Source organism: Bacillus rossius, chromosome 1 (genome assembly GCF_032445375.1).
Source record: "Bacillus rossius redtenbacheri isolate Brsri chromosome 1, Brsri_v3, whole genome shotgun sequence".
NCBI classification, from domain to species: Eukaryota; Metazoa; Arthropoda; class Insecta; order Phasmatodea; family Bacillidae; genus Bacillus; species Bacillus rossius.
Genome location: NC_086330.1, coordinates 49,678,941 through 49,693,017, shown reverse-complemented (window position 1 = coordinate 49,693,017; position 14,077 = coordinate 49,678,941). Strand labels below are relative to the sequence as shown.

The window sequence follows — 14,077 nt, the reverse complement described above, 5'->3', positions numbered from 1 at the left end:
GTATTTTTTTTTTTGCATCGACCAGGGATCGAACCGACATGAATCGATCGAATCAATCAGTAAATTAATAAAAAATTTATTTACTTAATGAATTTTGGAATTTTTCCCATATTTCTAGCTAAATTATTACACCATTACAATATGGCGTCCAATAGTCAAGATGACGGGTGCCACAGTAATAATAAAATATTACTGCACTCTAGCGGGTAAAACTAAAACTAACACGGAGGTACAGCACTCTAGTATACGAAAATAATATGGCGGACATGACGTCATACTATCTGATATATACCTTGGCATTAGTGGTGGGAGGTCAGTCCGTCGGCGGTTTCCGTGGAGGAAGGATCTATCGTCATTGTTTTTATTTTCTTTGCCCTCACCGGGTTCGATCCGAGGACTCCATGACGTAAGTGCGTTTTAAAAGTAATTTTCTATTAAAATTAGATTAAATATTTTCTAATAAATTTGAAATTTTTTCATTAAAATCGGATAATAAATAAAAAGTTTAAATATGGCGACCGTAACGAAAATTGCAACAGTTACGTCTTAATACAAGATGGTGGGTGTTACGTAAGACATTTTTATCACTATTTATAATTTATTAAGAATATTTTAATATATTAATAATTTACCTGTTTACTCTCGTCAAGAATTGAACCGAGGACCGAAATCGATTAAGTAACTCAACATTTGAAGTACCGTATGCAATTTTTTTAATATTGGATGGAATTTTTTCGAAAAATTTTGGTCAAAAATTAAATAATTTTTAATTTATGGTCAAGGTCAAGGTCAAAGCTCCCCACGTGCGGCTTATCGGAGGCTGTAGACATGGATTATTAAGTTTCAATGAGGAATTTGTGTTCTTCCTAAGGCAAAAGTCTTTTGAGGTTTTTAGGATTCCGAATATTTTAATTTTTCAGGACAAAAACGGGAAAATTTCCCCCGAAATAGGGACATTTTTAGAAATTTTGAGTCTTTTGTGTCATTTTTTAGTCATTTTGAGTCCAAGATTGCCGCCGTGACGTCACAATCAGAGATGGTGGTCGGCACCGTCGGCACAAACCCTTAAACCCTTAAACGTGACAACGTCATAACAAAACATTGATGAAATGATTGCATACTTTTATGAATAAAATTGAATCATTTTAATTTTTCTAATAAAAGATAAAATACTTGAAATTATACTAGTAATCAGATTTTTAAAATGCAAGAATAATTAAACTTTATTGCCGAAATTGTTGTTGTAATAAGCAATGAAAACCCCATTAACTTTTCACTTCACTTTATAAACAGTCGACGAAACAGTTCATGTGTAGATGACTTGTAATTAATTTTAAAAACTGGCATTTAGCTATAACGTTTAAATATAATTATGAACAAGTTTTCATATAAATAAACTATAATCAAATATCTATCATCAATTATATGAATCACCATAATTCTTTAGTCAATTGTAACATAACATATTATTACTGCACTCGCCGACAGATACTACTTTTTTTTAATAATAAAAGAATAAGTAAATACTTGAAATTATACTAGTAATCAGATTTTTAAAATGCACGAATAAATAACCTTTATTGCCGAAATTGTTGTTGTAATAAGTAATGAAAACCATATTAACTTTTTGTTCAAATATAATTATGAACAAGTTTTCATATAAATAAATTGTAATCAAATATCTAACATAACCTATTATTACTGCACTCGCCAACATATGCTACTTTTTTAAATATTAAAAGTATAAATACTTGAAATTATACTAGTAATCAAATTTTTAAAATGCATAAAAAAATTACCTTCATTGCCGAAATTGTTGTTGTAATAAGCAATGAAAACCAGAGATTAAAATCTGTCGAGAATATTTTTGTTTTTATGTTTTCCAGTGCTCAAAATGTTATGCAATTGTGGCCCCGGCCACGAAATTTTATTTATAATTCATTAATATTAACGCCCCTCGCGATAAACAAAGGAAAATATGTATTAAGGAGTGCCTGGTTCCCGCGATAGCGGATATGGATATCGCGATTCATTCGGTTTGCGTCCGTCACCGTAGATAGCAGCACGGTAGGGGAATAATATTATTTCGTTTTTATAACACGATTTTATAACAAATACGCATCCCAAATACACCAAACATTATTATAATGTGTTACAATATTTTTTAAAACATTGTGCAAAAGATCCCGGGTGTAATTTGAATTATTATGTGTAAATGTAAAACACCATTGTTCGTTAAAAAAACGTATTTGAATATTCAACATTACTTTTAAATAACCATACCGATTGTGCTTAAAATCGGTGGACGATCGTTAAATTACATAATATTAATAATTCGAACGAAGAAAACATGATTGAAAAGTCAAATCGATGGTTGTTCCAATCGAGTGGAAGAGAGATGCCACGCATGCGTACAATCAGCATAACAGGACACATCAGTAGTATGTAAATGGGGCTCCAGGCACTGGAGTCGGAGTGTGGTGCGTGGTGCCGAGCCACCATCTTGGATAGTGACGTCTAGGCGGCCATCTTGGATGAGTGTAACCTTGACCTTTGACCATTACCTTGACCTTGACCTTGGCAGTCATATTGGACCGCCATTTTGGATTTGGGCGCCATTTTGTTTTATGATGTCATCCCGCCATGTCGTTTTAAGATCGCAGCCATTTTGTATTCTGGAACATTCCGCCATTCTGAAATTTGAGCATTGCACGTTTTCGTTACGGTCGTCATATTTAACTCTTTTATTTACTATAGAAAAATTAGGAAAACAATTTTAAAATAATAAAAAATTTAATTACTAAAATTTTAATAATTTTGTTATATATAAGACAATTAAAATGGCGACTGATCCTACCCTAGCAGTGGCTGCTGGCAGACTGACCCCCGCCACTTATGTCAAAGTATATATATGACGTCATGTCCGCCATCTTTAATATCCGTAATTTTTATGTTAGAAAAAACGGGAAAAATTTTAAAAATCATTAAAAAAATTATTTCATCGAATTGATTAGTAAAAATCTTTAAAAACACCATTGCACTTTTCGTAACGGCCACCATCTTGGATTATATAAATGTTGCATGTTTCGATATATCCCGCCATCTTGGTTGAGTACGATGCCATCCTTACAATTTACATTGCGACCACCATATTGGATCCTATTAATGTTGCAATTATCGTTACGACCGCCATCTTGAAAATCCGTAATTTTTATGCTACAGATTCGAGAAAAATTCCAAAATTCATCAAAAAATTTACTTATTAGAATACTGATTGATTAGTTCGATTCCTGTCCTTGGTTCAAAACCGCTAAGAGCAAAAAAACAACAAATACTTCCTCCACAGAAGCCACCTACAGACTGATCTACTACCACCAATACCAAGGTATATATATCGTCAGCTGGTATGACGACATGTCCGCCATCTTGTCTTCATCCGCTGGAGACCACCATATTGTTTTCGTCTGCTAGAGTGTGCTGATACCATGTTAGTAAAATTTTCTGGTGACTATACCTTTGTCCTCAACTGTTGGCATTGAACTTTGACCTTGACCTTGAAATTTGACCTTGACCTAGAAATTTGACTTTTACTTTGACGACCATAATGTATCCGGCATTTTGTGTTCAGTACATGCTACCAGGAGCTACCACCTGCTAGAGGTCATTGCCACCATCTGGTTTTCGCCTGCTGGAGGACACCATCTTGTGCGTGTACTCGTCTTATAGAGTACATTACTATCATACTTGTCTAAGTTTTACCTGCTAGAGTACAGTAATCATTTATTATTACTGATTTAGCCAGCTTCGTGGAGGTGTGTAACGAGCCGATGTTAGGCCAGCAATTAGTAGCTACGCATAGATAATGTTTGGTCGCTAAGAGACCCGCGGGCGGGCGGGCGGGCGGGCAGGCAGGCAGGCAGGCAGGCAGGCAGGCAGGAAAAATTCACCGAAAATTAAATTATTATTTACAAATTTATTATATCAGTTCCCGTCCCTGGTTCGATTCTTGACCAGTGACAGGTGTAACTAAATATTAAATGTATTTAATATTTTATTTTGCATTACCTTTTGTGGAATTTATATTCATTCACTCTACGAAAAACAACTCAAGACAATATACCTGACCAACGAATTAAATACAGTACCGCTATGCCTTACATGAAAGTCTAATTTTTCGATAATCTGAATAACCTATAAATCGTTCATGTACAAAGCCACACATACAGGCCAAGTGTCTCCGGACCATGAGACCGAGTCATGACAATATAAGATGTATAGGTTAGTCATTTCAGGACCGCATAACCTTCTTCGTCTTTAGCTAATTACAGTCAATTAGACAATAGTGAAATTTTTATACATACTAAAGGACCAAGTGACCTTGAAAAATATTTTTGTAACACCAAGAGGTTTTGAAGTAGTAAATATTCAGTCACTACAGATTTTACTACGCGCAATCAACAAAAAGGAAGCACCATCAACGAAAAGGCAGCACATTTGGAAGCACCATCAACAAAAAGGCAGCACATTTTGGAAGCACAATCAAAAAGGAAGCACATTTTGAAAGCACAATCAAAAAAGGCAGCACATTTGAAGCACCATCAAAGAAAAGGCAGCACATTTGGAAGCACCATCAACGAAAAAGGCAGCACATTTTGGAAGCACCATAATAAAAAAGGCAGCACATTTAAAAGCTCAATCATCAAAAAGGAAGCACATTTTGGACGCACCGTCAATCAAAAGGAAGCACATTCTACAAAACGAAAGCTCAATAACGAAAAGGAGATACATTCTCACGTACATTCAACTCGGTAGGATGCAATCGTCAACGTTTAGTTAGGATATAATGTCGCCATCAGTCTATGAATCCATCAGTTTTTAGTTCCATAAGTCATTGGCTCCAATAGTCATTGGCTCCATCAATCATTGACTCCAAAAGTGTTTTGGCTCCAAAAGTCATTGGCTCCAACAGTCATTGGCTCCAACTGCCTTTTGCTTGAACAGCTCCGATGATATTTGGCTAGAATGCTACGAGTCTAAGAGTCTATGAGGCCACAAGGCTACGAGTCTTCAAGTTTACGAAACTGCGAGGATACAGGACTACAATTTATATCGTAAATAAAATCTACACTTATATTTTAAAAGAGGTGCAAAGGGAAATTGAGTCTTTGTCAATAGATAGGTATCTACAATCATGGATACAGAACAAAGCATTTCATATCCTTCGCAGTTTTTTTATTCACTTGAACTTTCAGGTGTACCCTCACATAAACTTCAAATGAAACAAAATGTAGGCCTACAAGTTACGCTTATACGAAATCTAGCTGCTCCTCGACTATGTAATGGAACGAGGCTTCTGTTCACAGAATTGGGGCAGAATATTAATTTATTTTTTTATTCTACGTTAATACTTTGAACTTTTTAAAATGTTAGGATTAACGTTATTATTTTTTGTAATAGTGAAAGATATTTCAATAAAGCATGTTTTCAGTTTTTTAAGCTAAATTGGATGTTAGATTTTTTACATACCGATGATTCCAGTCACGCAATAAAAAAAAACAATTACCATATTATTTTATTTTCTTTGCAATGATCTTTGATACTTAAGGACATAACGTGAGCGAAGCCGCGGGTAAAAACTAGTTAGAAATTAAAAAAAAAAAAAACAAGGAGCTTAATAAATCCGTATTTGGGTGTTTCCCCCACCCCTACAACCCACTATTTTTAGTATCGCCCCCCTACAGTAGACAATTACTAAAAGTATTTTGAATGTAGCTAACCTAACTCAACTGACCATTCTCACAATATCCCTAATTTGTAATTTTTTTACTTAACACAACCATTAGTTAAAATGATAAACTAATATAATTTTGGAATATTTATTTTTTATTTTTATAAAATTAACTTGCCTTCAATACATCTTAATGTTCTATTCAATCAACATAAAACTTCCAACCAATTACAGCACATATTCTATAAATAGAATATAAAATTAGAATATCTATGTTTATTTTAGGTAAATAGAAAAAGAGAAAACCCCTAAATTTCCAGAATTTGAGGCCCCTGTTATTATTGTAGCAAGTTGTTTGCAAGCACAGTAAGGACGCGCAAGTTACACGAAGGCAAATATTCTGTTGTAACGAAAATATATGTTTCTCCCTGAGTTTCCCATACATATTGTCCTGCTAGAATACTGTAGCAGCTGTCTTGTACTGGTCTAGTGGGAGCGGGACCAGCACAGCTGGGAGAGGCCGCTGCGGCTCTGCAGCCGGACCCAGGCGCGGCGGGCGCTGGCATAGCTGACGAAACACCGGCGGCTTGTTGCGCCGCCCACCAACCCCTGCCGCCGGCCCGCTATATATACCGCGGGGCGAGATGTGCCGGGCACAGTGCAGCAGCCGTCCAGCCACACTCCCGCCATGCACAAGGTAACTGCCCGCTCCGGGCCCTAGCCCATCAACCCACGGGGGGCAAACGCTAATTGATCGCAGATCAAAAATTATTTTTGAGGTTATACTTAGGCGCGATATGGGTGGAAATAATGATGATGGCGAATTTTTACGATGAGCGCGAACCATGCAACGAAAATTTAACACTATGAAAAAAGGCTGTATATATATATAATACTTTAGTGATTTATTATAAATAATGGTTAATATAATTAAAAACATTTAATTATTTAGAATATTAGTGATATAAATTGAATGTATAACCTTTTTGAAGTGTATTTATAAAAGTGGTGTTAAGTTCCAGCATATATAATTTATTTACATTATATTATCATATTATTTACTAAATAATTAAAATTAATACATTTGAATAAATATTAAGCATATTTAATTTATTTAAATTCCAATTAAATTTTATATCAATTGTTTTACTATATTAAAAAATTATACAAGTGTTTACATTAATATTCAAGACTAGATATATATAGGCTAGCCTATATATTATTTTATTGAATTTGTACTATACCAGTTTTTATTTAATATAACTCCCGTTCTTTTTTTTATTTTATTTCTATTAATTATTTGCATCCGTGTATACTTAAATATTTTCGTTAACAGACACCACTCGCATATGTCGAGCAGTTTTTAAATCTTGTGGTTACTTCTGAAGCAATGCGCACTGTATGTATGTGTGCCCGGGTAGTATTGACACTTAACAAGCTAACTGCAACTTTGACCATTCCATTGTCTTGTAGATAAATAAAAATTTGCGAGAATGCATATATTTGTATGTAACTAACCTCCGCGCAAGGTTCCTTGATTTTTTCTGTAGGGTTACTCATAGAGGCTTAAAGCTACGCGACCGCCAAAATTATAGCGGGTTCCGAACCACTTGGTGTGTCGTCCCAAAGCTCATTAACATGAGTCATGCCGGGGTATTGAAATGAACCTGTGACTCTCGACACATGAGCGTGATTCGTTATTAGCGATCACGACCACGTAACCACGTAATTATAATTATCGCAACATCTAACTCATATATAAATTAATAGATAAAATATAAATAATTGAATTATTTTTAGTGGAACTTCTTCTCAATGTACTAGTAGATGCTTTAATATTATACGGCGTTAGATGATCTAAAAACGCTTGTCATAAGATACTGAACCAGCGAACGTACTTGGAATGGATATTGTTTTCCATTAAATCTCTAATAAACGCTACTCCAAATATTTACACTTTCAATAAAAAAAAGTTAAATTTACTAGAGAAGAAACTAGGTAAATACCGGAAATATTAGCTATATATTGGGGTTAAGATGAGTGTCATAAAACTTGTCACAATAGGTTTTCATAAAAATTTGTATCATTTACTACAAATTATCTCATGTGTAATGGATATGTTAGGAAGACAGGTCCGAAATGAATAAATATGAAGCATAAGAGAGTGACTTGAAGACATTTCATTAAGTAAGTCTCCTGAGTATTCAATTTGGGGAAATAAGTAGCCAACTCAAAACTGAAAAAAATTATCGACTTACACCTATATGGTAGTAATTGAAAAACACCAAAAAAATTAACTTTACCGCTTAATTGTTACATATTTTAAACTGTTTTTATACATTTATATTAATACTCGAGTGTTCATATTACAATTTCTTCTAAAATCGTAATGTTAACAGTGAGAATGCTCTCACGAGGGGAAAAAAAACAGTTAAATTTCTAGTCTAAATTTAACCAGATATCTCACAACTTAACATATTATTACTCATAGCACACAGTTGTTTAAACCTAAGTGTGAGTGCCTGAGTGTTTAGCACGTATAAAAATTGCTTTAGTGGTTTATATCCGTTTTGTTTCTAAAGAAATTTATACGTTAGGTGATCTTAGTTGTTAGGTGTGTTTGACATTTCAACAATTCTTAAGAATTTCAATTACTTACTGACTTTTTTCCTCTTGTTCGTGCTTTCAAAACGAAAAATTCTGTACAATTCTCGTAAAAACTACTATTGTGATAAATATTTTATAACCTAATTCAGACGTAATATTTTTTTAAAGATGGATGGGAAGTAAATTGATCTTCCAAAAATATGTCCGATTACCTCACGAATAGTATGAGCAAAAGCATTATGTGTTTATGAGTTTTCCAGAAGTTGGTAACGGCGCGGTTTGTCTTCTCCAGTTCATCGTCCTCGCCGCCGTGCTGGCCGTGGCTAAGGCCGGCTACCTGGGCGCCCCCGCCGTGGCTGCCTACGGCGCACCCGCCTACAGCTACGGTGGCTACGCCGCCCCCGCGCTGGCCCCCGCCGCCATCACCTCCCAGCACTCCAACATCCTGAGGACGCCCGGAAACCTGGGACAGGTGTCCACCTACTCCAAGACCATCGACACGCCCTACTCCAGCGTCTCCAAGTCCGACGTGCGCGTCAGCAACCCCGGTGTGGCCTACGGCGCCGCCTACCACGCGCCCATAGCCTCATACGGAGCGTACGCCGCCCCCGCCCTGGCCGCCCGCGCCTACGCCCCCGCTGCCTACGCCGCCCCCGCTCTGGCCGCCCACGCCGTCGCCCCCGCTGGTCTCCTGGGCGTGGCTTACTCCGCCGCCCCCGTCGTCTCCCACGTGTCTGTTGCTGGTCTGGGCGCCGCCTACGGCTGGTAGAAGTGAAGACAACACACACGACGCAGATTTTATCTGCAATTTTTTTATTTATATTTATTACAAGCAAATAAAATTTTAACTTTACATAAATAGTTTTTTTTTTACTGTACGTTTCCTATTAGTATTTGGACATAATATCTACTAAGATAATAATCAGTACAAAACAGTACAGATAAAACTGGGTCTGCATTAGCCATGCACATATAATTCATTAAACTTAATATATTTACATTCTGACAATTTTTTTCCCTTAGTTTTAGACTTACCATACGTAATTAATTACACTCATGAGACTCGAAAGATTTTTGTTTCAAAAAACAAACTTTAAAACGTCTTCAAACATAATTTAAAAAAAATAATTATTATATAAGCATCTGAAGCATTAAACTTATTCTTAAAATTATAATATAATATAATTTGACACGAAAAACCTTTGGAAACATTTAAAAGTTATAATTTAATCTGTCCGTCAAAATTATGATGTTATTAAGTTTTTGACGGACGGACAGGTGGTACTTTTCGAGCCATATGTTTGACTGCAGGTCATGTAAACGACGGACCGATGATGGTAGGTCGGAGGGGGGCATGGTTACGGTTTAAATACTATGACGATTGACACTCAACCGCAGGGACTTCGGAAGAATGTATGCAAAAAAATTGCCAAAAAATAGACAAAAAAGATGCTGAATTTGCATTGATTCCCTATAAACTGAATTTTTGAAAATGTCTTGAATACGTCATTACGAATGATATGCCTAAAGTTCTCATCGATCCTTCTTGTGCTTTGTCTTGTATTCGAGGTCAAAGGTCACCAATTTCTGTTTTTTTACGTATATTTTTAAACGATAAGAGCTACCGTAAAAATGTATCACACAATGTTTGTAGATCATGAAATTATCTATTAAGAAAGGTACCAATACATTTTCCCCTACGAATCACTATTCTCAAGTTATCGCGATATAAAACCTCGAAAATACTAATATGCACTCATATGCGGCCAGTATGCATCATCGGGTCTTCCATTTGAAGAAAAAAATATTGGAATATTGGTTATTGTGACCCACACACTCAAATACGGGGAAAATATACAATTTTGAGTGAGTCAATTATCCGAAACCTAATTCCATTGGTCGGTTGGCCTTGAGTAACATCTGCCGGCATCACCGGCGTATACCTGACTTTTTCAAGGGACATAACTGTAGTAAATCCAGTCAGTTTTGAACGGGTTTTCGTAGGGAATAGACGTGTTTGTAGATGATATTTTCATTTTCAACTGTGCCGTTACAAAAATTTATAAAAATGTCAGAAGTTTGCTTAATTTGCAGTGAATTTTTGATTGAAGGTGAAATTGTGGTTGTTGATCGTGGAATGAAAACTTTGATTGATTCGAGTGATGAAAGGAGTGATGGGTTTGATGAATACTTGAAAGACAAACAATCTGTAACAATCCATAAGCAGTGTCGTAAAGTGTACACCCGGAAGAGCCAGTCTGAACCAATTGTCAGATTGATTCGAAATCGATGAGGATATAACTGATACATCTCTCTTCTTGGAGCAGTCTACACAAATTGATCAAGAAGAGGAAGAATAGAGCGAAGAGGAAGAGACGAGTGATCAAGTAGAATTTGATGATGAATAATAGTGTAATTTTCTTGTTGCTAAAGGTTTTATAACTAAAATATTGTCCCATCAAATTTCCTTGATCGAAATATATCTTGGGGTATTAATACAGGGGAAACCACGTTAAAAACAAAAGCGCCGAGTACACTTCCTCAGATGTGGTGCGGAAATGTGTGCATATAATTGAAAATAAGGCATTCCTCGGTCTGAAGTCACGATATCTCGAAAGTGGTGCTTCGTAGGGAAAAAAGGTATTCATACCTTTTTTGAAAAGAATTCCGCGATCTACAAACTTTGTCTGATCCATGTTTACGGTAGCTCTTTTCGTTTCACAGATATACGCAAAATAAACGGAAATTAGTGAACTTTTACCTCGAATAAAAAACAACGCGCAAGAAGGATTGATGGGGACTTTTGACACATCATTTGTAATGACATATTCAAGACCTGCGCCAAAATCCAACTTGTTGGGAATCAATGCAAACTCGAATATCTATTTTGTCTGGACTAACAGGCTAGGTGGCATCGTGCATGAATATCAAGAGTCTAAAAAATAATAGAATCTCAAAGACTTCACAAAAATCATTGAGGTTTATTTTGTCGGCTAGATATTGTAATTACGGAGACCTGGGTGTATATAAATAGTCAATAATATTTATAATTTAAAAAAAAAATTGAACATGGTTTCTTAAAACAAAGTTTTGAAACCAAACAATAAAGAAATATTTAAAAAGTTGGCTGCAAGTTAATAAAATCTCATAATATACTTGTCATACTTGATATACTTCCCAAATATTAGATCAAAAAATGTATTATAATTTTAAGATAATTTTAACTTTTTAAAACATTTTATTATGCAATTGTAAAATAAAATAATTGTAAACGAGGCAGTATCAGTAAGTAACGTACACATTAATTTTTAGGTAAGGAAATTATTAGAAAAAATGATAATATTTACTTAAAATTACTATAATTTGACTCTTTATTTTACACTTAATGAATATTCGTTGAAAATAATTTTACATACCAAGAAATCCAAGAGAAGTATTGAGTTAAAATTTCAGTTTTAGGCCTTAAATGAAAATGAAAAACTGAACATGGCGTGTGAGAAAGTGCGATGAAGAACCTTATAAAATAATTCATGCAGGTAGCACTGAGCTAACCATCTAGAAATTTTGTATTAACATTAATCAAAAATTATAATAATAGGCGAGCTGAGAAATACCAATTTTAAGAGATTAAAAAGCTGTGTGTTATCATCGTATTCCACAATTCCGTTCTGTGCCCGTGACATGCATCCATTGAATATTCACCTCCCTCATATTGAGTGTGATGGCCAATAACTTGGAATAAAAAAATGCCAATTTCCTATCGGATCATGGCATAATATTAATTTCCGGAGGTTGATATCCCTATACTCCATATATTTTTGGTATTAGTCCCCCATCACTTGTAAATTTAGTCGATGCTCTAACAATTCGCTGATCATGGGCCTCGAGAGGTTATGAAATATGGAACATGTTCATGAATAAATTAATGGGGTGCCTCACATTTTAAGTAATTGTTTATATTTTCATTAATCATAGATAAACTTGTAGAGGTTTTAAATTATTTAATTTTCACAAAATGAAAAATATCTACATTGGATACTTTTTGCACAATTAGCTGCCAAAGTTACATTATTACATTTTTATAGATTTTAGGCTGTAAAAATCTGGGGAATTTAATGGCTAACAGAATTGTAACGTTTTAGGTTCAACTGCTACGCTACTGTTTAATTCTTGGTATGGATTACATTTATATTACAAAAACCTATTAAATTTTGTATGGCTGTCAAAATTCTCATAAATTTGAGACTTTTGAAAAGTGAGGTAAAAATGAGTAATATTTTCTTAAATATATTCCAACTGTTGCGGTATTGCCTTTAAACCTAAAAAATTTTAGTACTGTTTTCCGGTTGATTCTTATTATTTGTATAAGCCAAAAACGTTAAAAATGTAACTTTGGCAGCTAATTGTGAAAAAAATGTAATGCGAGGTAGGCATATATATTTTTCATTTCGTAAAATTTAAACCATTTAAAAAGTCTACATTTTTACCTGTGTTTGACTCAGATAAAAAATAATGATTTGAAATGTGATGCACCACCTTAACACTGGTGTTGTGAAACTTGTATAAAATTTTACAGTTATCAAAAGTAATAAAAGTGGTGCCCATTTCCCAAATGCAGCTTTCAAAACATCGCTTAATATTAGTTTACGAAAACAGACAACCACGTGTGATTGTTAACAAACACCAACCACAGAACAGCAGTGGCAAAACATACGCAGACCATTGGTAACACCTTTTGGGGAATGTCACATTTGAGACAATTTACATGACTCAGACTAAAAGACGTTTCTAATTTAATTTTCGAGTCTTGAAAGAAGGATAATACTTATTCTGTGGTGAATTCAAAACTTTGCTCGCAAATTGAATGCTTCCCACTCCCTTTCAAGCGCTTGATTGCTTAACGTCAGACACATTGATGTGTTGTAACCGAGACGTGTTACTGCTGCCTGGTTGTCCAGCGATCTTACCACGAGTAGCGAGGCTCGTCGTGGCCTTGGTACGGGTTTATAAACTACGCAAGAAACGCAAGACGCAACAAATGCAACCGCAAAATGTTCAAAAATAAATTGTCGAATACTCGTTTATAAAATTGGCAAGATGCAAAAATGCAACGCAAACAACTTTCATTTTCTTGCGCGTCGGTTTGCTTGTAATATAGAGAATGACATTTCATACGCGCTTAATCACTATTACTTGCAGTGATACAGTTTATAAGCCTTCATCTGCAAAGGAGGGTTGAAAGCGTGTGTGTTCTAAGCACAGTGAGGGGTAGTGAAGTGAAGTGTTCAGAAAACTTTTAAAAATGCAGATTTCATGTCCATAGGAGGGTTCAGAATTTTAAAAAAAAAATAATGAACGAAACTGTAGTTGAAACAAAAACACAAAATCTTTCATACATAATATGGAAATAAAATTTACAAACATCTAGGCTGTTTATACATTGAATTCTGGACATAAACACTATATTGAATAAAATGGTCTCTTGGACAAAAATTCCTGTATTGTTTTAATATTACATACAGACTGTATGGGCCTTAACTTGATCATGCTTTAGATGAATCTTTAGAAATATTATACAAATGACTCACCTATATTTTTTCAGAGATATTATCTTTACCGTTTAAGTTTCGCTGCTTGACTTTGACCCTTGAACTGGAAATTTCAATTCCAAGATTACTATTGAACGCTAAAAATAGCAGCAAAATAATTTTGCTCTGTTATTATTCCTCTCCAGCGGCATGC

The 14,077-nt window shown here is 35.0% G+C and overlaps 1 protein-coding gene across 1 annotated transcript; it reads left to right on the top strand.

Annotated features, from left to right (window-relative positions):
* Positions 1-6,389: 6,389 nt before the first annotated feature.
* Positions 6,390-9,186, top strand: LOC134528985 (cuticle protein 76-like). The gene is made up of 2 exons (XM_063362655.1): positions 6,390-6,425; positions 8,628-9,186. Exons 1-2 carry the CDS (start codon positions 6,417-6,419, stop codon positions 9,102-9,104), a joined length of 486 nt encoding a protein of 161 aa, XP_063218725.1. The 5' UTR covers positions 6,390-6,416; the 3' UTR covers positions 9,105-9,186.
* Positions 9,187-14,077: the final 4,891 nt, after the last annotated feature.